The 25827-nt window shown below is 47.9% G+C and overlaps 2 protein-coding genes across 6 annotated transcripts in view; both read left to right on the forward strand.

The window, feature by feature from the left end:
- Window positions 1-838: 838 nt before the first annotated feature.
- Window positions 839-18531, forward strand: Txlna (taxilin alpha). 2 transcript variants are annotated; one of them, XM_027399394.2, is made up of 11 exons: window positions 839-956; window positions 1506-1677; window positions 2621-2959; window positions 5119-5210; window positions 8541-8711; window positions 11796-11990; window positions 12349-12468; window positions 12710-12784; window positions 13715-13807; window positions 14715-14810; window positions 15414-18531. In XM_027399394.2, the coding sequence occupies exons 2-11, from the start codon at window positions 1512-1514 to the stop codon at window positions 15738-15740; spliced, it is 1674 nt and encodes a 557-aa protein (XP_027255195.1). In that variant the 5' UTR covers window positions 839-956; window positions 1506-1511; the 3' UTR covers window positions 15741-18531. The 2 variants fall into 2 exon arrangements, with proteins under 2 accessions (XP_027255195.1, XP_027255196.1); XM_027399395.2 differs by having other exon boundaries at window positions 948-971.
- Ccdc28b (coiled-coil domain containing 28B) overlaps window positions 16786-25827 on the forward strand; it is a 9994-nt gene continuing 952 nt past the window's right edge. Inside the window, exons 1-7 of one of the 4 annotated variants that reach the window (XM_027399397.2) lie at window positions 16876-16924; window positions 20845-20936; window positions 21193-21779; window positions 22968-23154; window positions 24778-24944; window positions 25053-25246; window positions 25455-25477. In XM_027399397.2, the coding sequence (XP_027255198.1) occupies window positions 22991-23154; window positions 24778-24944; window positions 25053-25246; window positions 25455-25477 (548 nt within the window). In that variant the 5' untranslated portion in view covers window positions 16876-16924; window positions 20845-20936; window positions 21193-21779; window positions 22968-22990. Of the gene's footprint in view, window positions 16925-20844; window positions 20937-21192; window positions 21780-21825; window positions 22340-22967; window positions 23155-24777; window positions 24945-25052; window positions 25247-25454; window positions 25478-25827 lie in introns of those variants that run through there. The other 3 variants (XM_027399396.2, XM_027399398.2, XM_035439598.1) reach the window with 3 other exon arrangements.

Here is a 25827-nt window from a genome sequence, read left to right on the forward strand (position 1 = left end):
TACTGTCCTATATTTCCTAGATCACAAAGTATCCTGTACTTTCTCCGAGTAATTATGAGGGCCAAGCTATTAGATACAAGAAGAGAAGACAGGGGCTAGAGAGATAGCTCAGAGGTTAAGAGCTCTTCCAAAGGTGCTGAGTTCAATTCCCAGCACCCACATGGTGGCTCACAACCATCTGCTATGAGATCTGGTGCCCTCTTCTCATGTGTAGATATACATGGAAGCAGAATGTTGTATACATAATAAATAAATAAAATCTTAAAAAAAAAAAAAGAATAAGAGAAGACAGTGACGCCGGGCTTTGGTGGCGCACGTCTTTAATCCCAGCACTTGGGAGGCAGAGGCAGGAGAGTTCGAAGCCAGCCTGGTCTCCAGGATGTGCCAGGATAGGCTCCAAAGCTACACAGAGAAACCCTGTCTCCAAAAACAAAACAAAAACAAAACCCCTCTGTTGGAATGGGGGGGGGGATAGAATGCCAGGCACATGACAAATTACTGGTTTAGGAGTGGAACAAAGGTCTCCTAATTCCCAGCTCAGCCTTCTATCCCTCTTCGAGTCCTCAGAGGTCCTAGAAACAGTCATACACGTCCACAGGGATCAATGGAGAAGCGTATGAAACAAACAGCCAAGCGCCAATCACAGCTTCTGCACTCGAAAGGATACTGACGGGAATCTCTAGACTGTACTGCAGAATTTCAGACCTGCAGCGGGTAGAGACCCTAAAAAGGGAGGCATCTCGGGAATTGTGCCCCGCCGCAATGCATGAAGGGACTCGTAGTTCGTTCCCGCTCACGACTCCAAAGCCACCTTGGCCTCGTCTTTCCCAGCAAGCTCCGCGCCAGCGTTAGCTCTTCATTGGCTGCGGCAGGAGCGGGCGGTCCTGCTGGCAGCGGTTACCCGGGTTTCCGGTGCCCGGCCAGAGCGGGGGACGCCATCGGACGTCCGTGGTGAGGTACGTCTGTTGGCGGTAGGTGGGACGAGCTCTTCTGAGGGTCTGTGGCCCAGCTTGCGTTGGCTGCAGAGGAATAACTAATTCCGTGCGGGGGTCTGTGGCGATGTCGCCGCCTTGCGCATGCGTCCGTGGGGCTAGAGGGCGCGCGGGGTGTGGGTGGCTTCCGCGCGGGCTGGCGGGCGGGCGGGCGCGCGCGCCCGGGGGTCCCACGTGGGGCCGGGCCGGGGGCCGGTGGGGGCTGGAGCGTCCCGCCACGTCATCGTGCGGCGGGGAGCCAATCCCGCGCTCGCGTTCCGAGAGGGAGCGGAGTGGTGCTGCTGGGAAGTGGCTTTCGGGAGAAAGGAGGCCTCTTCTTCACTCTCCTCAGGGCCAGCTCCTCCGACACCCTCCCTGCAGGGACCCTCGAGTCTCCGCCAAGGCCGGCCAGTTTGTTTGAAGCTTGGAGCGCCTGGCGTTGGGATTTCTGATCTAGGTTGTGAAATTTTTTGAAGTCTTGAAAATAGCAACTGTGTCGTCTTCAAAGGATCTACCCGTTTTCTGCCTTTGCAGATCACAATGAAGAACCAAGACAAAAAGAATGGGCCTGCCAAACACTCCAACCCGAAGAGCAGCCCCGGGCAACGGGAAGCGGCACCAGAGGGAGCCCAGGGACGGCCCAGACAGACAGCTCCTGCGGCGGAGGCTGAAGGTTCCACAAACCAGGCTCCTGGGAAGACCGAGGGTGTGTGCCTGCTCTGCTTTTCCAGTGGGCAGAGGGAGGAGTTTCTGGGACTGGCCTCGGTGCTGAGGCCAGTGTTTACCCAGGAAGGAGGAACTATGGAATGAAACAATACCCATTCTGTGTGGGTCTCGTGTTTCCCAGGCAGGTGATGAAGCTTCCCTCCCTTAGCCCTGGAATGGAACCTTGGGAGCATGCTCTGACTGGTTTAAATTAAATGACAACTGAGGCACCCCACAAACAAAGTCATGTTCCCAGAAAACACTTGCCAGTGTGTGGGGGGGGGGTAATTGTCCTTCATACTTGAGACATTTCTGGAACTATAAAAATAACCAAAAATGCGTTTTGAGTAGGAAAAAAAGGAATTAGAGGTGGAGTCTCTACTACATGCCACCCAACCCTGGTGTGGTGCTTTATCTACATAGTTGTCTTTTTTGTTTGGTTGTTTGGTTTTGTGTTTTTGAGACAGGGTTTCTCTGTGTAGCCCTGGCTGCCCTGGAACTCTGTAGACCAGGCTGGACTTGAACTCACAGAGATCCACCTGCCTCTGCTTCCCAAGTGCTGGGATCAAAGGCTAGCACTATTACTTCCCAGCCATAATTGTCTTTTATGGTCATAAGAAGTATGTTTGGGTGATAATAATTGTATCATTTTATAACAAAGTAAACTTAAGGTTTGAAAAAATTAAACTGAGGCTCGGCGTAGTGGCCCTCTCTTTTAGTCCTAGCTCTTGGGAGGCAGAGGCAGGTAGCTCTCTGACTTTGAGGGCAGCCTGGTCTACATAGTTCCGGGACAGTCAGGGCTCTGTAGAGAGATCGTGTCTCAACCAAATAAAACAACATTTATCCCAAACTAGTGTATTTGTCTAGGGTTAAAGAAAAAGAAAGTTCAAGCCAGGGATGTAACCATCTTATTTTCATTCTGTGTCCTAATCTTGTTGCTGTAGGGGCTCAAGCTAAAGCAGCCAAGTCTGGGCCCCTGTGTGATGTGTCTGAGGAGCTGAGCCGGCAGCTGGAAGACATTCTGAGTACATACTGTGTAGACAACAATCAGGGAGGCCCAGGCGAGGAGGGAGCACAGGGTGAGCCTACTGAGCCGGAAGATGCAGAGAAGTCCCGAACCTATGCAGCAAGGAATGGGGAGCCTGAACCAGGGATTCCAGTCATCAATGGCGAGAAGGAAACCTCCAAGGGGGAGCCAGGCTCAGAAGAGGTCCGAGCAAGTGATGAGGTTGGAGACCGAGACCACCGAAGGCCACAAGAAAAGAAGAAAGCCAAGGGTCTGGGTGAGAGGGCAGCTACTGGTGAGGGGAGGGAGTTAAGACCTGTCATTTCATGAGCTAGCCTGCTCTGTCAGAACTCAAAGGAATCTGCTTCTCAAAACAGAACATCCCCCAGTTTAGTCAAAGCCATGACTGTGGAGTAACAGCATTGAGCTGTTCAGATTGCTCACCTGGGCAAGGCCTCTTGTCCTTGGAAGCAAGTGAAGGCAACCTGCTCTTTTCCTGTGGACATGTTCATGCTCCACTCCTGGGTCTTAGTTTCCCTATTTAGAAAGCAACAAAATTGGGCTACACCAAGGTAAAGATCTCAAATGTCAACATTAACCAGGTAAACCATGAACCTCTTGAGAATGAAGAGAGGGTCTACTTTATCCAAAAAATTAACTTCTACCTGTTTAGTTCCCTGCCTTCCCCCCCTCCACCCCCCCCAGGGTTTCTCTGTGTAGCTTTGGAGCCTATCCTGGCACTCGCTCGGGAGACCAAGCTGGCCTCGAACTCACAGAGATCCACCTGCTTCTGCCTCCCGAGTGCTGGGATTAAAGGCGTGCGCCACCAATGCCCGGCTGAGTTCCTTGCTTTCTTTTCTTTTTTCTTTATTTTTAAATTTATTTACTTATTACATATACAGTATTCTGTCTGCATATTTGCCTGCATATCAGAAGAGGGCACCAGATCTCATTTAGATGGTTGTGAGCCACCATGTGATTGCTGGGAATTGAACTCAGGACCTCTGGAAGAGCAGTCAGTGCTCTTAACCTCTGAGCCATCTCTCCAGGCCGAGTTCCCTGCTTTCAACTGACTAGTTGAATAACTGGCAACTAAAATAATAGAAGCCAAGCAAAAGCCAGCCATGGATTGGATTTGTTCTGTGTATTGATGATTTGCAATCTCCATGCTAATCTCTTGGGACCCCCAAGGCTGAATTCAGGAACCTGGTCTGTGCTGAGAGCAGTGGATACCAAGGGAGGCAGTTGCAATGCTTCCTAACTGAGATACAGGCAATCAGTAGCCGCCAGGCATGGTAGCAAACACCTTTAATCCTAACGCTTAAGAAGCTGGAGCAAGTAGATCTCTGAGTTACAGGCCAACTAGCTACATGATGAGACCTTATCTCAAACAAATAACAATAGGGAGGGTATTAACAGTCCTCTGATGCGGGTGGGGAGATGGAGATGAATTTAGAATCTAGACTGAGCTGCATGTGCCTCTAATGGAGACCAGGAGCAGCAGCCAGCCTGGGCTGCATAGCAAGACCCTCTGTCAAAGAAAGAAAAAAAATATGTTAGGTGACATTATAACCATATCTTAGTCCCTATTTCCTCCATTTATTACCTGTCCTAATTTAAAGAGACTCCTTCCTTTTCTTTCTTTTCTTCTTTCTTTCTCTCTCTCTTTGTCTGTTTCTCTCTCTCTCTTTAATAGGGTCACTTATGAAAGAGACATTCATTTTATTTATTTGGGGTGGGGGGATGTTGAGCCAGGGTTTCTCTGTGTAGCCCTGACTGTCCTGGATCTTGCTCTGCAGACCAGGCTGGCCTTGAACTCAGAAGATCCACCTGCCATTGCCTCTGACTCCTGAGTGCTGGGATTGAAGGCATATGCCCCTATACCCAGCTCAAGACATTCATTTTAAACATAACTGCAACAATGAGTCTTGATAGGAGTTTGGCTAATTTTTCCCGGGACCTCAGACTTTTATGTTTTGTTTTGTTTTAAGATTTTAACTCTTGCCGGGCGTTGGTGGTGCGTTCCTTTAATCCTAGCACTCGGGAGGCAGAGGCAGGCGGATCTCTGTGAGTTTGAGGCCAGCCTGGACTCCAGAGCGAGTGCCAGGATAGGCTCCAAAGAAGAGATTTTAACTCTTACCAGAAGGACTGTCTTTGCACTGAAACAGTAGCCCTGAATTAAGTAGATTACCAGTGTTTTAAAATAGGTTTTCTTCTCACTAGCAGTGCTTAACTACATTTAATGAGCGTTTATTAGTGACCTACTCGTGCTGCAGTGGTAATGTGCCATGAAGCTGCAAGATTGAGGTGGTCCCAGTTCTTCATGAAGCACCAGTCTTAACAGTGAAAGCTGCCTTAGCACTCAGAAATATAGGCCTGGGCCTAGAGGGAATCCCTAAGAAGGGGGTGCATGCCTTTACTCCCTGTGCTTTACAGGGAAGGAGATCACTTTGCTGATGCAGACACTGAACACGCTGAGTACCCCAGAGGAGAAGCTGGCTGCACTGTGCAAGAAGTATGCTGAACTGGTCAGTGCTTCCCCCTCTCCTTCCTCTGGTACCTTCCCTGCCTTTGGAAAGTCAGCAGGCTACCTGGGGTAGGTGTGGGGGTAAAGGAACAGGTATCTGGCTTAATTCCTCTTAATCTTTTATGAATTCTCACACCGTCTATTAAATGAGAAGGTAGTTTCCAGTCAGCTGCTTAAGAGCTGACAGTAAGAGAAGATTTGTAAGTAAATTTCTCAGGAGTCATTCCCAAGTAGAATTCCAGCTTTGGCCCTGGATACTGTGTAGTCATTACTTTATGTGTTTCTACATGCATCTCCCTAAAATGTTTACCTCTGCTTTGTCATCTTTGTGATGGCACTTGTCCTTTTGCTGCTTTAGCTCTTAGTTCTAAGTAAAGTGAAAGTTGACTCCTAAGAGCTTGAGCCAGTTCAAGTTCAGTTCTTAAGACAAGAATTCTTTTTGGGGGGCAGGGGCAGGGGGTTTTGAGACTGGGTTTCTCTGTGGCTTTGGAGGCTGTCTTGGAACTCACTCTGGAGACCAGGCTGGCCTCGAACTCACAGAGATCTGCCTGCCTCTGCCTCCCAAGTGCTGGGATTAAAGGTATGTGCCACCAATGCCCGGCTAAGACAAGAATTCTTAGCTTCTATGTTGGATCATGAGAAATACCAAGTGTGAGTTAGGTGTGGTAGTGCAGACCTTAATTCCTGAAGGCAGGAGGACCAAGAATTCAAGGCCAGCCTGGGCTATGGAACCTTGTCTTAAAAAAAGAAATGCCAAGTCTGGTCTCTGTGTGTGTGTATGTGTGTGTGTGTGTGTGTGTGTGTGTGTGTGTGTGTGTGTGTGTGTGTGCGTGTGTGCACACGCACGCGCGCGCGCACGCGCGCACACACACACACAGACAGAGAGGGGGGGGGAGGAGAGGAGGGGCTGGAGAGTTGGTTTGGTGGTTAAGAACATTGGCTGCTCTTTCAGAAAAGGTAGGTCTAATTCCCAGCACCCACATGGCAGCTCACAACCCATCTATAACTCTGCATCTGGATGATCTGACACCCTCTTCTGGATTCTTAGGGTACTAGACACACAGTTGTTACATAGAAATAAATGTAATCGAAACACCTATACACATTAAAACTAAGAAATATAGAGCCTTGCATAGTGGTACACTCCTTTAATCCCAGCATTCAGGAGGGAAAGGCAGTCAGATCTCTTGAGTTCAAGGATAGCCTGCATTATATAAAGACCCCGTCTCCAGAAACAACAACAACAAAAGAAATACAGAAAAGGTAAAATCAATTTTGGAAGGATTTTACTAGGGAAATATTGACACTGTAAGGGAGGAGTAATTGAGCTACAGGGATGATGTTCTGAGTGTAGGAAGAAGCTACGGCCCAGCACACAAGGAAGGGCTCCACCAGCGAGGGAAGGAGCTGACCTTACCTGTCTTCTTCATTTACAGTCTTCTGGAGAAGACAAGTACAGTCAGGCTGTGGGTGGGAGGCTTGTGCTGGAGGTCCCCTGGTTTCTTCTGAGTTTCCAGGGAAATGAAAACCATGACCATATCTAAGGTGAGAAGATATGAAGAGGAGGCAAATTATTGTCTGGGAAAGGGTATAGATCACAGGAGAAAGTGGTAGCATTTCCGGAGACTCTTCCGTTGATTGGTGTCTGAGTTTAAAGTAAGACTCTTCAAGTATGGTTGCTTCAGGAGTGGTGCAACATAAGCGGGAAGGAGCTTTCCCTAGGTTAAAGGGGCCGAGAGAGTAGAATGAATATTAAACCTAAGAAGCTGAGTCAAGTAGGGGAATGGAACAAAGGTTGGCTGGGTCCAGCAAGTTTGAAGTCTAGTAGAGTGAGAAACTTGGTGGAGACCATAAATACTGATAGGGATCCCCTAAAGAAATTGTCATGGTCCTGGCCTAGAGTGACCAAATCTTGGCCTATGCTGCCCAAGACAACACCCTCTCCCTAATCTGATTTAGATCTCCTGAGGTGTGAGAACTGCATCAGACTTTAAAGACCTAAGATAAAAGAATATAAAATATCTCAAATTGATTACTTGTTGAAATTCTGATGTTTTAAGCTGGAGGTATAGCTTATTGGTAGAGTACTAGGCTAGTCTGGGTTAATTCTTCAATGTGTTCCAGAAAAAAGCCAGTTGGGCATGGTGGCACACTTACCTGTAATCTCAGTACTTGGAAGGCTGAGGCTGGAGAATCATGGATTTGAGGTCAACCCTGGTTTACTTAGTGAGTTCAAGGTCAGTTATGGGTCATTTGGCATGACTTTGTCTCACCAAAACAGTTTAAATTTCACCTTACTTTTTTGGTGTGGCCACTAGAAAATTTTATAGTAATTTATATGGGTTGCATTTCTGTGATCCAAGTCTGGATATAATCATGGAAGAGGAGCTGACTGGGAAGGAAAGGTCAATGGAAGGGCTTCAAGACTGTATAGTCAGGAGAGTTAGAGGACTTTCTATCAACAATGAAACACCACCAATAAGAATAGTAGTTGTGGGGAAAGGTAGTGTTTTGAATGAGAGTCTGAAAGGAATCTGGTGCTGATGAGGTCTGCCAGATGGTTGGAGGTGGAATACTTGTAGTCTGATAGGATATGGATCTTGTGATAGTCTGAAGCCTCTGGAGGCAGGGCTGGGATAGAAGCTGGGGTCTGCTGACTCTGGCCTCACTGGTCTTTGTGACTATTCATTATTATTATTTCCCTAAGATAGGCCTTTGGGTTAATCTGAGAAGTCACTGGGAGGAGCAAAACTCCAACCGTTTTGGTCCATGAGCGTGCTCTTGTCTGAGCTGTTGTGGAAGGAGTGAGTGTATATTTTGTTTATGATCTAACAAAGCTTGCCTGAAGATCAGAGTGCAAAGCTAGCCACACTAGCTAGCCATAGAGACCAGGCAGTGGTGACACACACCTTTAATCCTAGCCCTCAGGAGACAGGCATACAGATCTCTATTAGTTTAAGGCCACCCTGAGCTACACAAAATTGATCCAGTCTGAAAGAGAACAGCTCACACAAAGGTGATCTCAGCACTCGGGATCCCACACCTTTAATCCTAGCACTACAGAGGAATATAAGGTAGGAGGAGTCTGAGGAGCAGTGCAGCTGGGAGCATACTGAGGTTTGGTGGATTGCCCCTTTGGTCTGAGCACTGGGAGAGGTGAGAACTCTCTAGTGGCTGGCCGCTTTGCTTCTCTGATCTTCAGCTTTAACACCAATATCTGTCTCTGGGTTTTTGTTATTCCTGCTATAGCAGTGGGTAGTGCTTAGCTTAGGACTCTCTAGAACCATGTAATAGTCCATGCTCCAGACACTTCCTACCCCCCTGTTCTTAGCTGGAAGAGCACCGAAACTCACAGAAGCAGATGAAGCTCCTGCAGAAGAAGCAGAGCCAGCTGGTACAGGAGAAGGATCATCTCCGTGGTGAGCATAGCAAGGCTGTCCTGGCCAGAAGCAAGCTTGAGAGCCTCTGCCGGGAGCTGCAGCGACACAACCGATCTCTCAAGGTAGTCAGTTAGTGTTTACTGGATTTTGTGGGCTTGCTGCTTGGAAAGCGTGAGGCTGTGCTATACAGTGAGCCAGGCAGTGATGGAGAATGCCTTTAATCCCAGCACTCAGGAGGCATAGGATCCAAAGCTACAGAGAAAACCTGTCTTGAAAAAAACCAAACAAAAAACCCAAAAATAAATTAGCTGCAGTATAGCTCTATCCCAGTTCCACCAGAGAATAATTGTGACCACTGTGTGTGTTAGGATGACTGACAGATACAGCAGCTAGAATCTTTCTCCATTAGTAGCAGTTCCCTGCTGCGCTAGTCAACTTTCCCTCTCTACAGATACTGAGCTAATCAACTGTGTAAAATACACAAAGAAAGGTTGTCTTACCAGGTAGTGGTAGCGCACGCCTTTAATCCCAGCACTTGGGAGGCAGAGGCAGGCTAATCTCTGTTTGTTCCAAGCCAGCCTGGTCTACAAAGTGAGTTCCAGTATAGCCAGGGCTGTTAAACAGAGAACCCCTGTCTTTTTTGGGGGGGAGGGGTTCGAGACAGGGTTTCTCTGTGTAGCTTTGGACCCTATCCTAGCACTCGCTCTGGAGACCAGTCTGGCCTCGAACTCAGAGATCCGCCTGCCTCTGCCTCCCGAGTGCTGGGATTAAAGGCATGCGTCACCACCGCCCGGCGAGAAACATTGTCTTTTGATTCAGACTTTTGCAAGCTTTAGTCCATGAACTAGTGGTCCTTACTGCTTTCAGATCTGTGGTGGTGAGGACAGGAACACAATATGACAGTAATATACGGTACAGCAAAATTGCTGCAGAGGATGCCCCCAGAAAATCTAAAGCCATTTCAAACAACCTTGAAGGTTCCATCACCCTGAAGCATGATAATAGTTTCCAGAGTCCTCTATAAAATACACCTTTGAGGGAACCTTAGGATCAATCAGAAAGGACTTATTACAAGCCTAAGAACTAAAATTGGATCCCTGTCACCTACAAGGCTGTGCTGGGTAGTATGTCCCTATAACCGCAGTACTGAAGAGGCAGAGACAGGAAGACCCATGGCCCATGATGGCTAGCCAGTCTAGCTGAATCATCAGGTTGCAGGTTTGATGAGAGATGATGTCTTTAAAAGAAAGTAGAGAGGGCTAGAGATAGCACTGAGAGCACTCACTAGTCTTCAGAGGACCCAGCTTCTGTTCCTACCTCCACATTGGGCCAACCACAACCATCAAGGAGATCTGATACCCTTTTCTGACTTCTGGGCATCTGCATATATGTGGCATAGGTTCACAGAGACACATAAATAAAAATATGTCTCGGGGGCTGGAGAGATGGCTCAGCGGTTAAGAGCACTGCCTGTTCTTATAAAGGACCTGGGTTCAATTCCCAGCACCCACATGGGAGCTCACAACTGTCTATAATTCCAGTTCCAGGGGATCTGATACCTTCTGGCCTGTAGGCATACATGCAGGCAGAATACTATATACATAATAGATACATCTTTTAAAGTATTTTTCCATCCGGGTGTTGATGGTGCATGCCTTTAATTCCAGCACTCGGGAGGCAGAGGCAGGTGGATCTCTGAGTTCGAGGCCAGCCTGGTCTCCAGAGCGAGTGCTAGGATAGGCTCCAAAGCTACACAGAGAAACCCTGTCTTGAAAAACAAAAACAAACAAACAAACAAAAAAATAAGGTAAAAATTGTTGGTGCCACTTGAAGGCTGTCCTCCTGTGCACATGTGTATCCACACTCACACACATGTATATGTGCACACTCACACACGTATGTATGGAGCTCTGATGCCTTGCTCAGCACTTGTCCCCGATGTTAGTTAAGACTTTGTTGTGATCTTCGGTTAAAGCAGCTCACTGTGTATGCCCTTAGAATTTGAACTGATGATACATAACTTTGCTCATGTTTAGCTTTATCTTTTTAATATGTGAGGCAGAGGTAGAAAGATCTTAATTAAGTTCAATACCTGGGTCAGCAACTTCGCAAACCTTACCCCAGAATATGAGGTTAAAGCCTGGGGTACATCTCAGGGGTAAAGTGCTTGTCTAGCATTACCAGCAGTCTCGCTTCAGTCCTCAGTAACACAAGAAAAAAAAAATAGTAAAATTAATTTGGGACCAGTAGAGGTAATTACTGCCAAACCTGATAGCCTGTGTTCAATCCCTGGGACCCCCATAGTGAAAGGAGATAACCCACTCCTACAGCTAGCTATCCTCTGACCTTCACATGTGGACCATGGTATGCATGTGTACACACAAGCAGTAAATAGAATTATTTTTAAAATTGCTTTAAGATGACAGAATGTTTAATAAAAAAAGAGACAGGATTTTATCATCAGCACATTTTATCATTTTGTTTTCTATGGGAAATGAGCAGGAATACTTAATCTAGAATCTGGGAACACGAATTCAGAAGATCCAGACTGCTTCAGAATGGCACTTAACATGTATGCTGAGTATTCTTTTTTGTGTGGGGGGGTGGGGGTGCGAGACATGGTTTCTCTAACCTAACCCTAACTGTAACAATAACTCTTTCCACAAGCCTCCTGAGCCCCACCATCACATGGGTGCCCAAAATAACACACAGAGATTAGTATTAGGTACAATGCTGCTGGCCAATAGCTAGGATTTCTTATCTGCTAGCTCAGTCTTAATTATCAACCATAATCATTAATCTATATATTTTATAAAGACTTAACGAAGATGCTGGCCTTATGCGTCCTGTCTTCCCGGGGATCACATGGTGACTCTGACACTTTCCTACATTTTCCAGAATCCTCCTTCTCTCCTAGTTCTGCCTATGTTGCTTTCCTATTGGCCAACAGTGCTTTATCAACCAAGAAGACAAATGCATACACAGAAGGACCTCCCCCATAACCTAACCCTCAAAGTTGTGTGCCACACCGTCTGGTTCAAAAGGAGAAACTCAATTGATGTCACCTGATTTATAACATCCTGGAGCCTCCGTGCTTCTCATTGTGGGGCCAGTAGCTCTGTCGGCAAAGACTGGACTAGTTAGGGGTGCTTTGTATAGAGCTTAGAGCTGTGGATGATGGTTCAAGGGCTGGCTTCTTTCTTCAGGAAGAAGGTGTGCAGCGAGCCCGTGAGGAGGAGGAGAAACGAAAAGAGGTGACTTCACACTTCCAGGTGACACTGAATGACATTCAGCTGCAGATGGAGCAGCATAACGAGCGAAACTCCAAGCTGCGCCAAGAGAATATGGAACTGGCGGAGAGGCTCAAGAAGTTGATTGAGCAATATGAGCTTCGTGAAGAGGTGAGGTGGTCAGCAGCTTGTGAGGCTCTAGTGAGTGCCAGAGGCACTGGGGCAGCACTCTGCAGGCCTATTCTTGCTCTTCAAAAGATGTGATTCATAGACAAGGCACTGAAATGGAGAGAAAACATTTGGCCCACAGGGCCTTCCCTCTGGTGTCTGAACCAGGGATCTGTAGAAATACTCAGTTGTACAGTAGAGGTATAGTGTCCTATCTACACATTAGGTTGAGGTTAGGAAAGTGACCTCCCAAGGACAGTGGGATCAAGATGAGACTGGATAAAGTCCTTGTGTTCTAGAGTTGGGGCTTCCTTGAAGGGGTACTCCTGACAAGCAGATCCCATTAATACCTTTTCTACAGCATATCGACAAAGTCTTCAAACATAAGGACCTGCAGCAGCAGCTAGTGGATGCCAAACTCCAGCAGGCCCAGGAGATGCTGAAGGAGGCAGAGGAGCGGCACCAGCGGGAGAAGGAGTTTGTGAGGCTCAGGCCCCCCAGGGCTGTGGTTGGGATACAAGGAAGTGGGCTGGGTTTTGGCTTAGCTCAGAGTCTAGTTCATATGGGTGGGAGAGGATTTGCCTGCCCGGTCCCATAACTGCCTGTTCAGATGACAGTCTGAAAGCAGGTAGCCTCAGTGGGTCCAGTGCTTGTGGCTAAAGAAGGCCAAACATACCCCCCAGGGGCTGCTGACAGGTTCTGGGGTCCTGTCTTGGAAATAGCTCCTGAAAGAAGCAGTGGAGTCCCAGAGGATGTGCGAGCTGATGAAGCAGCAGGAGACTCACTTGAAGCAGCAGGTGAGACTGGAACCTTACCTGCAGTCATGTGGCCCCATCTTTAGGGTTGTGACAACAAGACCCTCATCTTATGCTTGTTCTGAGCCAACTGCTGTGTTCGTCTCAATCAAGCCTTTTATTTAAGAAAAAGTTGGGGGCACTGGAGAGATAGCTCAGAGGTTAAGAGCACCGACTGTTCTTCCAGAGGTCCTGAGTTCAATTTCCAGCAACCACATGGTGGCTCACAACCATCTATAATGAGATCTGGTGTCCTTTTGTGGCCTGCAGGCATATATGCAGACAGAACACTGTGTACATAATAAGTAAATTTTTTAAAAAAAAAGGAAAGAAAAGGTTGCCAGGAGGTGGTTATGCGTGGTTGAAGCTGGAGTTAGGGTTGTGGTCTCCACATGGGTGCTGGGAATTAAATCCACATCCTGTGGAAAACAGCCAGTTCTCTTAACTGATGAGCCATTTTCTCCAGCCTCATCATTTTTTGTTTTTGTTTTGTTTTTTACTCTTTTGTTGTTGTTATTTGTTTTGTTTTTTGTTTTCTTTTTTTGGTTTTTCAAGACTGGGTTTCTCTGTAATTTTGGAGCCTGTCCTGGAACTCACTCTTTAGACCAGGCTGGACTCTAACTCAAAGAGATCACCCACCTCTGTCTCCCAAGTACTGGGATTAAAGTGTGCACTACTGCTTCCCTTTGTTTTGTATTTTTAAGAGACCAGTGTCAGAATCTCTATGTGCTGAAGTCTTCTCAAGCTTACCTTCTAGTTTCTTTTTGTTGGAGCACATCCTTCCTGTGCACCGCTTTGGTTCTGTTTTACTAGGAAATGGTGTCTCAGTCGAATGGTTTTATCAAGGGCCAAAGGGATACTTGAATTGAATGTGTTACCCAGAGATGCTTTCAAAGAAGTCCAGCCTCATCTCTGTGCTTATCTCTCACCCAGCTCGCCCTGTACACAGAGAAGTTTGAGGAGTTCCAGAATACACTTTCCAAAAGCAGTGAAGTGTTTACCACATTCAAGCAAGAAATGGAAAAGGTAACCAGAGGGTTTGGGCCGGGCCAAGAGGAGCCTCAAGCCACTTCATTCAGAACTACCTTTGGGTGCCTCATATATCAGAAAGAAGTAGTTACAAGTGTCACAGCCTCCTCTCTTCCCCCTCGAGACACAGTTTGTGTTTGTTTTTCTATTATTTCTTAGTTTGGTTTCTATATTAATGCTGGAATTTAAAGTAGTAGAGAGTATGCCTTCCATTACTAGGCTTCAATAGTAGCCTTCCTAAAAAATATTTACTTTTATTTTTTGGCTTTTTTATTTATTTGGTTTTTTGTTTGTTTGTTTTTGTTTTGTTTAATTTTTTATTTTTATTTCATGTGCATTGGTGTTTTGCCTTTATGTATGTCTGTATAACGTCAGGTCTCCTGGGACTGGAGTTACAGACAGCTGTGAGCTGCCATGTGGGTGCTGGGAATTGAACCCCAGTCCTCTAGAAGAGTAGTCAGTGCTCTTAACCACTGAGCGGTTGGTTGGTTTTTGAGACAGGGTTTCTCTGTAACTTTGGAGCCTGCCCTGGAACTAGCTTTTGTAGACCATGCTGGTCTTGAACTCACAGAGATCCAACTCCTGAGTGCTGTGATTAAAGGCATGTGCCTCCACTGTCCAGCTCACCCTACATCACTTTTTTGGTGGGGGGTATATGTATTTGTTGTATACATACACCATAGAATTGCAGAAGTTGACTTTGTGGGTTTCAAGCATGGAACTTAGATTATCGGGCTTGGTAGCAAGTTCCTCCTTTACTTCTTAAGCAGTCTTGTCAGCCCCTCAGTGGTAGACTTAACTTGAGACTCTTCAGTTGGCACAAGTGTAATGTTTCCTTCCTTGGAGGCACAGATGTCCAGACAGCCGAACTCTGACCTTTTCCTTTCCATCTGTCATGTAACAGATGACAAAGAAGATCAAAAAGCTGGAGAAAGAAACGACCATGTATCGATCCCGGTGGGAGAGCAGCAATAAGGCCCTGCTCGAGATGGCTGAAGAGGTGGGTGGAGTCCAGTGAGCTGGGTGCAGTTATGGTCTGTCAGCCCTCTACCTGTTTCTTAGTGACACTACACATGATCTATAACTCTATTTCTAGTCATATTTATCCAAGTGCAGTGACAATGCTGGCTGCTACCAGTATTGTCATGTGAGGCACCCAGGCTGGGTCCCAGTAACAGGAAACAGTGGGTCCTAATGGTTGGTGTGATTCACATGTCGAGCATTTCAGAGTTGTGACTGTGGCTTGCAGTCTACAAGATAGACACTAACATAGTACAGCAGCTGCAAGCCAGTTTTGCCCAGTAGTCTGTTTTATTTATTTCATTTATTTGCAAAGGGTAGTTCTCCTGTTTGATATATCTCATCTTTGAACCTTCTTTTGAGAACTGAGGTTGGCTAGTTCTGTTTAACAGATGTTACAGTTTCAAGTTGCAAATGATTTGCCTGGGTCATCTGGTAGATAAGTAGAGGGATACATTGTCTGACAATAAAGTCATACTGTAAGCTAGGGCTATTTACGGCAGGGGCCGACTCTTGATTTTAAGTTGCACAAACTTAAAGAAATGAGTGTCTCACTGAATGCTCCATTTATTTCTCCACCTAGAAAACTCTCCGGGACAAAGAGCTGGAAGGTCTGCAGGTGAAAATCCAACGATTGGAGAAGCTATGCCGAGCACTGCAGACAGAGCGCAATGACCTGAACAAGAGGGTACAGGACCTGACTGCTGGTGCCCAGGGCTCCCTCACTGACATTGGCACTGAGCGGAGGCCAGAGGCTGCCACTGCCTCCAAGGAACAAGGGCTTGAGAGTCCTGGAGCTCAACCATCCAGCTCCCCAAGGGCCACAGAAGTTCCTGGCTGTCCTGGAGTACCAAGCACAGAAACAGCAGGCCAAACAGGGCCCCGGCAGCCCACTTCTGCCACTGCCTAGAGATCATGGTGCTTGGGCATGCTGGGAAGGGAGCAGCAGCCCAGTCAGGCCTGGTTCATGCAAGGCTCCCACACTGAGCAGCCTAGTGCTAAGGCCAGGGTATTGTGACCTGGAGGGCATTGGACACTTTGCAATTTTTAAATTGTGGGTTAGTCTTATTTACATGGATGGGGCAGGTGTGCAGTGCAGTTAGTTAACACCTGTAGGTGTACAGTGGGCTTTTACCAAGGGTGGGGTATGCAGATGAAGTTGGTGACTGTAAACTGAAGTCTTAGGAGATTTCATCTGTAGCTGCCATCCATTGAGCCAGCAGGTCAGATGACTTGAACATTTTCATGCCTGATTTTGAGGCTCAGACCCGTCAGCCCTTTTCAGAGCTCGTGAAGAGTGGAAACACCCAGCCCTGGACTCTTCTCCTTTGTAAGCAGAGTCTGGGCAGTTTGGGCTCTTGTCATTCCCCTGGAGGTTCCATTTTTCTCTTGACCTGGGAATGGTGTTCCTGGGCAGAGCCTTTGTAAGAAACAGCTTGTCATTAAGCTTCCTCCTGCCCAAGACAAGGAAACTGAGGGGTGTGTCTGTGTGTGAAGGAGCCTCTTCAGGCACCAGTTCTCCTGCCCTCTGGTAGTGCCAGGTCCAGGCCGATGTTGCTTCTCTGTTCTCAGTAGCCTTACATTCACAGGTGCCTCTAGCCTGCACAAATGATTGACAGACGGTCACCCAAAGGATTCTTTTTGGAGGTGTTTTTGTTGTTTTGTTTTGCCTAAGAGTTCGTATTAAAGATCGTCAAAGGAAGGAAGAGGGGATACACTAGCAATGGTCCCAGGTGCCTGGCCTCCAGCGCCCCATTTGGGACAATCCTGTCAGGGTCCTTTGCCATGTTGGTGCCAAGGTGTCCTGTTTGGGAAGATAAAAAGATTATTAAGAGAAAGGATACTGGCCTTGCCACAAACTTGCCTATGGGTTTCAGCCTGGGAGGCTACCACTAATTCTCATCTCCATCTCCATGTAGCCATTGCTGGTCCCTAGATCCAGATGCCTCTCTGAAGACTGTTCTGGTGCCATTTGCTAGCACCCTCTTGGCCAAAAAAAGAGTCCTTGGGATTTCACTTCTTGCTGCCTGAGCCTCCAGGTGTCAAGAATAACTTATAACAACAGACTGATCCCAGGAACCAAAACAGCTGCAGGTAGTTGTGTTTGCCTTTCCTCCACATCCCACTCACATCTGTGTTCACGTGTGGCAGCTCTGTGCTGAGGTTATTGTAGTGCACCTGCCAGGGTATTCAGTTTACACAGCAGCTCACTGGGGCAACAGTGTCTTGGAGCTGACAGCTTCTGTAAGCTAAGAAAACCATAGACAAAGATTGGTTGAAATTTTGCTTCTTGTGGTATTTCAGCTATTGCATTATCCTGTAAGTTGCTTCATCTTTCAAAATTGAGCTGGGTGTGTGCCTGTAAACCCAGGACTCAACAGGACACTGAACATCAGACCAGTCTGGGCTAGGAGCAGAACCCCTTGTCAGAAAACCAAAAGTAAATAGAACATTACTGCTTACAATCATGTGTTCAAGACCAGAAATTACAAACTAATGTCCCTTTTCCCGTGTTGGGCACTACCACTTCAAGAACTTGCTACCCTGTATAGTTAGTTACTCAGGGTGCCCAGCAGCAGTGTAAATGTTGAGGCTTCTTTGCCATCTCCAGCTAGGATCTGTTGTCCTGTGGAGGGTCTCCTAAGGTTTTTCTCTTGGAAATCATAGTATTCTTCCAGCCCTTGTGCCAGGCTGAGATCTGAACTGTTAACCCTTTGGGGCATGCTTGGCCGCAGAGGTGTGAGGACAGGGTATCTTCTGCTGTGGCCCAAATAATTGGCCTGCCTCACTTCAGCTACCTCTTAAAGCCCATGCAGGGGTTACAGCTATTTGGTCTCAGAGGTATGGGCTAGGAAGCTACAATGTGTCTATAGAACCTTGGAGCTATTAGCTCCATCAATTTCTAGGCACCCAGGGCAATATCTAGATGGTAATCTCTTCCTATCTCTTCTCCACTGACCAAATCTGAAGTCACTACAGCTGCTCTGCTTTCCTAAGTCAGCCCAGGAGTCTGGGCCAGCTGTAGGGAGGTGGCCTGTCTATGAGTGAGGTCTAATGCCTTCCTCACTTGGGTGAGTCCATGCATATGACCTCATTTTAGGACCAAGATCTGTGTTGGTTTATAGGATTGTTAGCTTTTTCTCTAGAGGACCACAGTGGGTAAGGCTTAGTGTCCAGGGCCCTTGGCTACACCCTCAGTGATACTTAGGTCCTTGTCCAGTTGAGAGCTTCATGTATGTTATGTCCCCAGCACTTTGTTTTCCATGAGGGTTTTGGACCATGGGCAGCGCTCAGGCACTCTGTGAGAATGTTGTTTCTTTAAAGATGGTTATTTAACCCTTCTCACCATCCCCACCCCCCCCACCCCCGCTTTGTTAGTCCTAATGAGGGCTGACCAGAGGCCAGTGGAGTTGCCCGGGTGTCTGTAGGGAGGCTGAGGCCTGCTGAGTGCTGTTCCAGCCCTCCTACCTCTACAGCGTGGATGGATCGCCAGGCACCTGACTGCCCCTCTTGACCAGCCTAGGATAGGAGAGCCGCCTCTGTCCCCGTAATTGCTTTCCTTTGCCACCCACACTTGTTTGAAGTTGTGCTGGTAGCTTTTTTGTTTTCCCTTCCGGGTCTATTTTTCGTATTCACAACAGCCAGGGACTTGATATTGATGTATTTTACACCACATTAAATAGTCTGTTGCCTTACTTGTATCTGCAAATTGCATCATTTGCTGTTTCTGGATCCCCATGCAGTCCTCTCCATTGTTATGGACTTGTCTGGATCAGCAAAGTGGCCATGGCAGTGTCCTGGCATTCTACATATTCCAAAATGTCCTGCCTTGTACTGCCTGCCACAGGTTCATGATTCTGACGGACTACTACAGCAGTATTTGCTCTTGGCATAGAAAGAATATCAAGGGACTTTTAAGTGGTTTTTTTTTTAATTTCAATAAGGTGTGCACAGTATAAGCCTAACATGGAAAGACAGGCATGATTGCTGTGAGTTCAAGGCTACCTTGAACTATGTCAGCTAGGGTTATATACTAAAACTGTCTCAAGGGAGGGTTGTGCCCTTAATTCCAACCCTGAAGGGAAAGGCAGGAGGATCTGTGTGTAGTGCTCTAGGAAGCCATGGTGACACTGGGCCTCACAGGAAAAGGGGTGCAAGGGAGCTGCTGATAGCTCTATCATCCCTAGGACCCACATGTGGAGAATGAAAAGTTGTCTTTTGCTCTTTAAAAGTAAGCTTCACTTTAATCCCAGCACTCGGGAGGCAGAGGCAGGCGGATCTCTATGAGTTCAAGGCCAGCCTGGTCCCTAGAGCAAGTGCCAGGATAGGCTCCAAAGCTACACAGAGAAACCCTGTCTCGAAAAACCAAAAAAAAAAAAAAAAAAAAAGTAATCTTCACACATGCACACAATAAATACATGTTTTTGTTGTTGTTGGGTTTTTTTTTTTTTGTTTTTTGTTTTTTTTTGTTTTTTGTTTGTTTTTTTTTTTTGGTTTTTCGAGACAGGGTTTTCTCAGTGGCTTTGGAGGCTGTCCTGGAACTAGCTCTTGTAGACCAGGCTGGTCTCAAACTCAGAGAGCTGCCTGCCTCTGCCTCCCGAGTGCCAGGATTAAAGATGTGCACCACTACTGCCCTGCAATACCTGTGATTTTTAAATAATCAGTAGCTAGTGAGAGGGAAGGTTCTTTTAAAGTATAAGAGGCCCTGAAAAGGACAGAAGGTTAATGATCTCATTTATTAGTTGAACCTGGCATGGTAGAACATGCCTTTAATCACAAAAGTTAAATTCAAGGCCATCTTGGTCTACCTACCAATTTTTAGCCCAGGGAGGACTAATGAGACCTTGTCTCAAAAAATAAAAATTGCCGGGCGTTGGTGGTGCACGCCTTTAATCCCAGCACTTGGGAGGCAGAGGCAGGCGGATCTCTGTGAGTTCGAGACCAGCCTGGTCTACAACAGCTAGTTCCAGGACAGCTTTCAAAGCCACAGAGAAACCCTGTCTCGAAAAATCAAAAAAATAAAAATGAAAAGGTTTCCCTACGAACATTTTCCAAGGTGCCCAAGAAAGTGGGGGAAAGGGCTAAAGAGATGGCTTAGCAGTTAAGAGCACTGACTGCTCTTCCACAGCAGGGTTCAATTCCCAGCAACCACCCAGCAGGTCACAACTGTAATTTCAAGATCGGGCAGACACACATGCAGGCAAAACACCAATGCACACAAAATAAATAGTGCAAAAAAGGGTGGGGGAAGAGATGAGGTTAGGTGTCACCTTAGGAAATCTGAAGCAGACCTGGAGGGCAGGAAGGACCCACCTGAAGAAGGGGTAAGTTATTGTGTCTATGCCGTTGACAACACTGGCCTTCCTTAAGGGAATTGAACTTTTGCTATCCTTAATTCGCTGCTTTCCTGTAGGAAAGAAGCTATAGGTGGCATCAGCAACAGCTCCACACCACACCACCCTCACCCCTGCTTCCGGAGACAGGGTTTTTCTGTGTAACTTTGGAGCCTGTCCTGGAACTTCCTCTCTAAACCAGGCTGGCCACAAACCCGCAAGAGATCTGGCTGCCTCTGCCTCCTAAGTACCAGGATTAAAGGTGTTGGCCACCACCACCAGCTCAGCAACAGCTTTATAGGAGCATTTCTAACCTGCTCACTGGCCCAGGACCTTCCTTAGGTTGGCCCCGCCTAGCCCGAGGTGGTAGACCAATATATTCCATGCACTGCGTGCCACATTGTTTCCAAAGACCCTCTAGAAGGATGCAGGGATTCCTTTGCTGCTCCACCTCAGGAGCTTTCAAGCAAAGCAGCTCTGCAAAAGCTTCTGGCCCCTCGGGGAAGGAGCTGAAGGTGGGAACACCAGAGGAGCTTCTGGGCCCTCTGCCACTTCGGTGTCGGTGGAGGAGCCTGGCACCACCCCAGCAGCTCCTGTAGGAGAGGAAGGGACATCCCCATTGTCCTCCCCTCCCTCTGGCCCTCAGTTGTTCACAAGTATTAACTTAATGTCCCTTCCTAGAGTGGCCTGGATGTTTAAAGCGCCTGGACGGGATTCATGTGTTGGTGTCTGCAGAAGCAACACCTCTGGGTCCCCAGCAGCCAGTGGCCCAGGTGAGGGAAACCTGCTGTTGCTCAGGGGAAGGGGAAGGTGGATGTGTTGCCTTGGTCTGGATAGCCTGGCTAAGGGTGCGACTCTCCTGTGGCATTGGATGCTGCTGTGGAGGACCAAGCCAGGAGCTCTGCCAGGTCTTTAAATAGCTGCCTTGGTGATGGAACTCCCTCCTGGCCAGCACTCCAACAAACAGTTCTGGGTCAGGCTCCTTCCGGAGCTCAGGTTGCCAGCTCTGCTCTGGTTCTCCCTACATAGGTGGGAAGAAGTCCGGTCAGTTCATCAGCACCAACCAGCTAGGAATGTCTGGATGTGATTGGACAGTGCTATTGCCCAGGAACGAGTGACAACGGTTATTTTCAATAACATCTCGATGACAGTTATGTCTCAGGATTATAAGGATTAAATGTCTATAAAAGGCTTAACAGGGCTCTTGGATACATGGGTGTCTTTGTGTCTTCTGGGGGCTGCTGTTTATCTTTCTTTTATACTTACATATCGCCTATATCCACACTTTCATTTATTCCCATCACCCTCCTCCTGCACACAAAGCCAGCACCATTTTGTAAGGGATTCCCTCCAGACGTGACAAGAAACAAAGTGTTTTAAACCCATATCCAACAACTAACAGAGTCCCCTTAGTTCATACATAGAGTAATAGGAACTGTTAGTCAATATGAGGACTCTCCTTCCGTTCAGCTCCCGGTGAACTCAAAGAAGGCTACTTTCTCTTTAAATGCAAATCACCTCCAGGCAGCTTAGCTCCCACCAGCGCTAGTTCCCGGGAGGAGAGAGAGAGAGCAGGGAAGAAGCACCATTTCTCACTCCTCATCCCAAACCTCCAGGTCAGTGGTTCCCCAAGGGATTCAGGAAGGGAGTGACGGAGGAGCGGGTGGGGTAATGCACCTGATGCTCTTTTTTGAAGCCAAGATTCAGAATTGAGTGATTCCTCGGACACAGCTTCCCAGCTGAGCACAGACAGCTTCTCTGGCTGCTGCTTCCATCAAGTCACTGGGTCACACTGCTGCTTGGAGAGATAGAAGTTATCTCCCTTCTACCCCACCCAACCCCATTGATGCCATCTAGCTGTTATATGCTGTTGGCTTAAATGCTATGTTCCTACTCCATCATCGCCATCTCAGGAATGAGATGACTGAGCTTTTCGACAATAATCTGGAATGAGACCCCCTGGAGAGGACATCAGCAGACCAGATGCCCAGGGCTGCATGGGAGTCAGGCTAAGCTGTGCTGGCCACAGTTACAGACATTGGTGGAGATCCAATCCCAGAGACTTTCTAACTGGAAAAGGAAAAGACTAGAAAGCTGTCCCAAGGAACTTCTAGGCATCCCTGGTGTTTGCAGCTGAAGTGGAGTGGGAGAAGATGAAAGCCAGTGTGTAAGGGAGGTGAGGTCATGAGTAGACCATGCCCAGTCGCTGTGGTCAGCAGGTTGGCACTAGGGACTTTCCAGGTGCCCCTACCTTACCTGGGTCACATCTCATTTAGACTAGGTCAGTATCAGCCAAATACAGAGTAGGGCCTGGTTAAGACATGCCTGCTTCTCTAGCCAGCTCCCCTAGACACACAAATGTCTCTGAGCATTTTTCTCTCCAGCCCAAGGCTCTGGGCTTCAGCGACAGAAAACCAGCAAGATGACCCTGGATCACTCCAGCCCTCTCAGGCAGGCCTGTGGAGCTTTCAAAAAGAAAGCGTTGGTTGGGCAGTGGTGGCACATGCCTTTAGTCACCTTTCATCCCCGAACTCTGGAGTAGTCAGATCTCTGAGTTTGAGGCCAGCCTGGTCTACAGAGCGAGTTCCAGGATAGGTTCCAAAGCTACACAGAGACACCCTCTCTCAAAAAACCAAACGCAAACGAAGAAGTAGAAGGAGAAGAAGAAGGGGGGGGCTTTGGGTGGCCTTGGAAAATCATACAGCCCAGCAGCAGCCCGGCATCTGGCCCTGTACAGACAACAGGACAGAGCCCCTGACTGCTGGACAAAGGATAATTTTGCCCCTCATTACCTTCCTTCCCAGGCCTGAGGTCCAACAAGCACCCAATGGATGACAAAAAGAAGAAACGGAGTCCTAAGCCCTGCCTGGCCCAACCAGCACAGGCCTCAGGCACACTACGGAGAGTCCCTGTGCCCACCAGCCACAGTGGTTCCTTGGCCCTAGGACTCCCTCATCTGCCATCACCCAAGCAGCGAACCAAGTTCAAGAGGTGAGTACAGAAAGGGTGCTTGTCAAGAAGGGAGACTATGGGCCAGCACTGTGGGAAGGGAAGGAGGGCCTCCAGACACCAGGTGCCCTCTCTGTGTGCTGGCGATGCTCGCCCTCAAGTGCACAGAGAGAAACCAGAGAGTCACTGGGGCTACACAGAGGGGGGCTGTGTCTCAGAAGAGGAAGTGAGTGAGAGTGAGAGGAAGCTGTGGGCATCCTGAAGAAGGAAGCGTGTTTGAAACTGAAAATCTTGCATGGCATGGAAACAAAGATACTGCCTGGAAGGCTCCAGGATTGTTGGGGGGAATAAATACCTCGTGAGCTATTTGTCCCCTTTGATTTAATTTTAGTGATGCTGGGTATTGAACCCAAGATATTGGGCATGCTAAGTAAGTGCTCTACCACTGAGCGACCTCCATGGCCCATTTAAATTCCCTGCTCAATTCTTTTTATTTTATGGTCATTATTATTATTTTTCTTTTTGATTTTCCAAGACAAGGTTTCTCTATTTAACAGCCCTGGCTGTCCTGGAACTCTCTCTGTAGACGAGGCTGGCCTCAAACTCATAGAGATCCCCCTGCCTCTGCCTCCCGAGTCTGGAATTAAAAGCATGTGCCACTACCTGGCTAATATTATTTGTTTTGAAACAAGGTTTCTTTTTATAGCCCTGGCTGTCCTGAAACTTGCTTTGTAGACCAGGCTGACCTCAACTTCCAGAGATCGAACAGCCTCTGCCTCCCAAATGCTGGAATTAAATGCCTGTGCTACCATACCCATCAAGGTGGCACATACCTTTAATCCTAGCATTGGGTGGCAGAGGCCAGTAGATCTCTATGAGGCCAGCCTGGTCTACATAGTGAGTTCCAGGACAGCCAAGGCTGTGTAGTGAGACCCTGTCTGAAAATGACAGAACAAAAAAGAATTTGTTTGGATTACAATTTGTGCAATTGTCCACATTTGTTCCCATAAATACAATGTGTTCTTTTCCCTAGCATTCTAAATATAAGTATAGAAGCGGTGCCTTTGTGAATCTCCATATCACCTGCTGACAAGCATGTACCAGCATGGATGTAGTAGGTTGTGTCTGACGCTCAAGGCTACTTGAGAATAGTAGGAAGAGCAGCTGGAGAGGAAGGAAGGCCTGGCTGACTGGAGGGTTCTGTTCGGTGTTACTCTGGGGAGACAGAATGTGTTACTGTCCGGCAGCCAGAGCCACACCTGCAAGGACAGGGAACATTCATCGCGGTTTCGGAACTAGAGCAGGAAGGGTTTTAGATGGGAGGTGCTTTGTTGGCAGTAAAGAAGGAAACTTGCTAAAGGCCAAGGCCAAGTGACCCATCCAGAATCACAGGAGCTACATGGGCTCTCAAACAGGAGTCTAGTCAATCTCCTTGCAGGCCCAACTCTGGCTGCAGCGTTCATGGATAGAGTTCATTATGCCCTGTTCATTTCTCCCCTTCATTAGCTCCTTTCCCTCTGCCCATCCACTGCTCAGGGCAGGACCTGAGAACAAATATCCATTTGTGTTGGTGAGTGGGTAGGTCAGATGAAGGAGTGCAGAGAGAGACGGGTGCGCTTGGCTGTTCCCAACACCCATGACTATGGTCATGTCCACTTCACCCAGAATAGGCAAGGAGAAATGCCGACCGGTGCTGGCTGGAGGTGGAGGCGGCTCTGCAGGCACACCCCTGCAACACTCCTTCCTGACCGAGGTGACAGATGTCTATGAGATGGAGGGGGGACTGTTGAACCTGCTCAATGACTTTCATTCAGGCCGCCTGCAGGCCTTTGGTAAGTCCAGGGGCAGGGTAGTTCTGTGGGCGGGGCTTGGAAGTTCCCATCTGGGAGCATGCTGGGGCTAGGGTCCCAGACTGGCTCCTAAACTCAGGAGTTGCCCAGGGAAGGAATGCTCCTTCGAGCAGTTGGAGCATGTGCGGGAGATGCAGGAGAAGCTGGCCAGACTGCACTTCAGCCTGGATGTGTGTGGGGAGGAGGAGGACGAGGACGAGGAAGACGATGGCGTCACAGAGGGCTTGCCTGAGGAGCAGAAGAAGACAATGGCTGACCGCAACCTGGACCAGCTGCTTAGCAATGTGGGTCATCAAACTGTCTTGTCTTGGATCCTGGGAATACCAAGGGCGGAGAGGGCACAGGCTCCTAAGTTTCCCACTGAAAAGGTGGGGGTACATGAACCCAAGTGCTGTGAGCTCCTCAGGCTTCATTAGTGGGGCTCCCTCTGAGTATCCATATTTGTTCTGGGTTCCCCTCCTGACATAAACCTCCTTTTCTCTCTATTGACAGCTAGAAGATCTTAGCAATTCCATGTATCCTTTCCAAGGGCCTCATATGGTTCAGGTGTCTCTCAGGAGAAGGAGAAATGAGGGATGGGGTATCAGTTTCGCTCTTCCCATCTCCCTCTCTCGGCATAGTCACCGGTAACAAACATTCCCATCTCCTGCAGTCCTGACTCAGTTGGCCACAAACCGTCCCCACTTGAGAAGAGGAAAAGTAGGATTTCCTGACTGCTAAGAGAAAAATGCATCATGTGTGCTGCCACACACCTTAATGCCAGCGTTCAGAGAGCAGAGACAGCCCTGGCATGACTGAAATATTTGAAGCTGACACAACGCTCATGTGTTGTTCTCCCACCCTTCCAGCTTTTCATAATGATTCT

This window comes from Cricetulus griseus, chromosome 2, assembly GCF_003668045.3.
Source record: "Cricetulus griseus strain 17A/GY chromosome 2, alternate assembly CriGri-PICRH-1.0, whole genome shotgun sequence".
Lineage (NCBI taxonomy): Eukaryota > Metazoa > Chordata > Mammalia > Rodentia > Cricetidae > Cricetulus > Cricetulus griseus.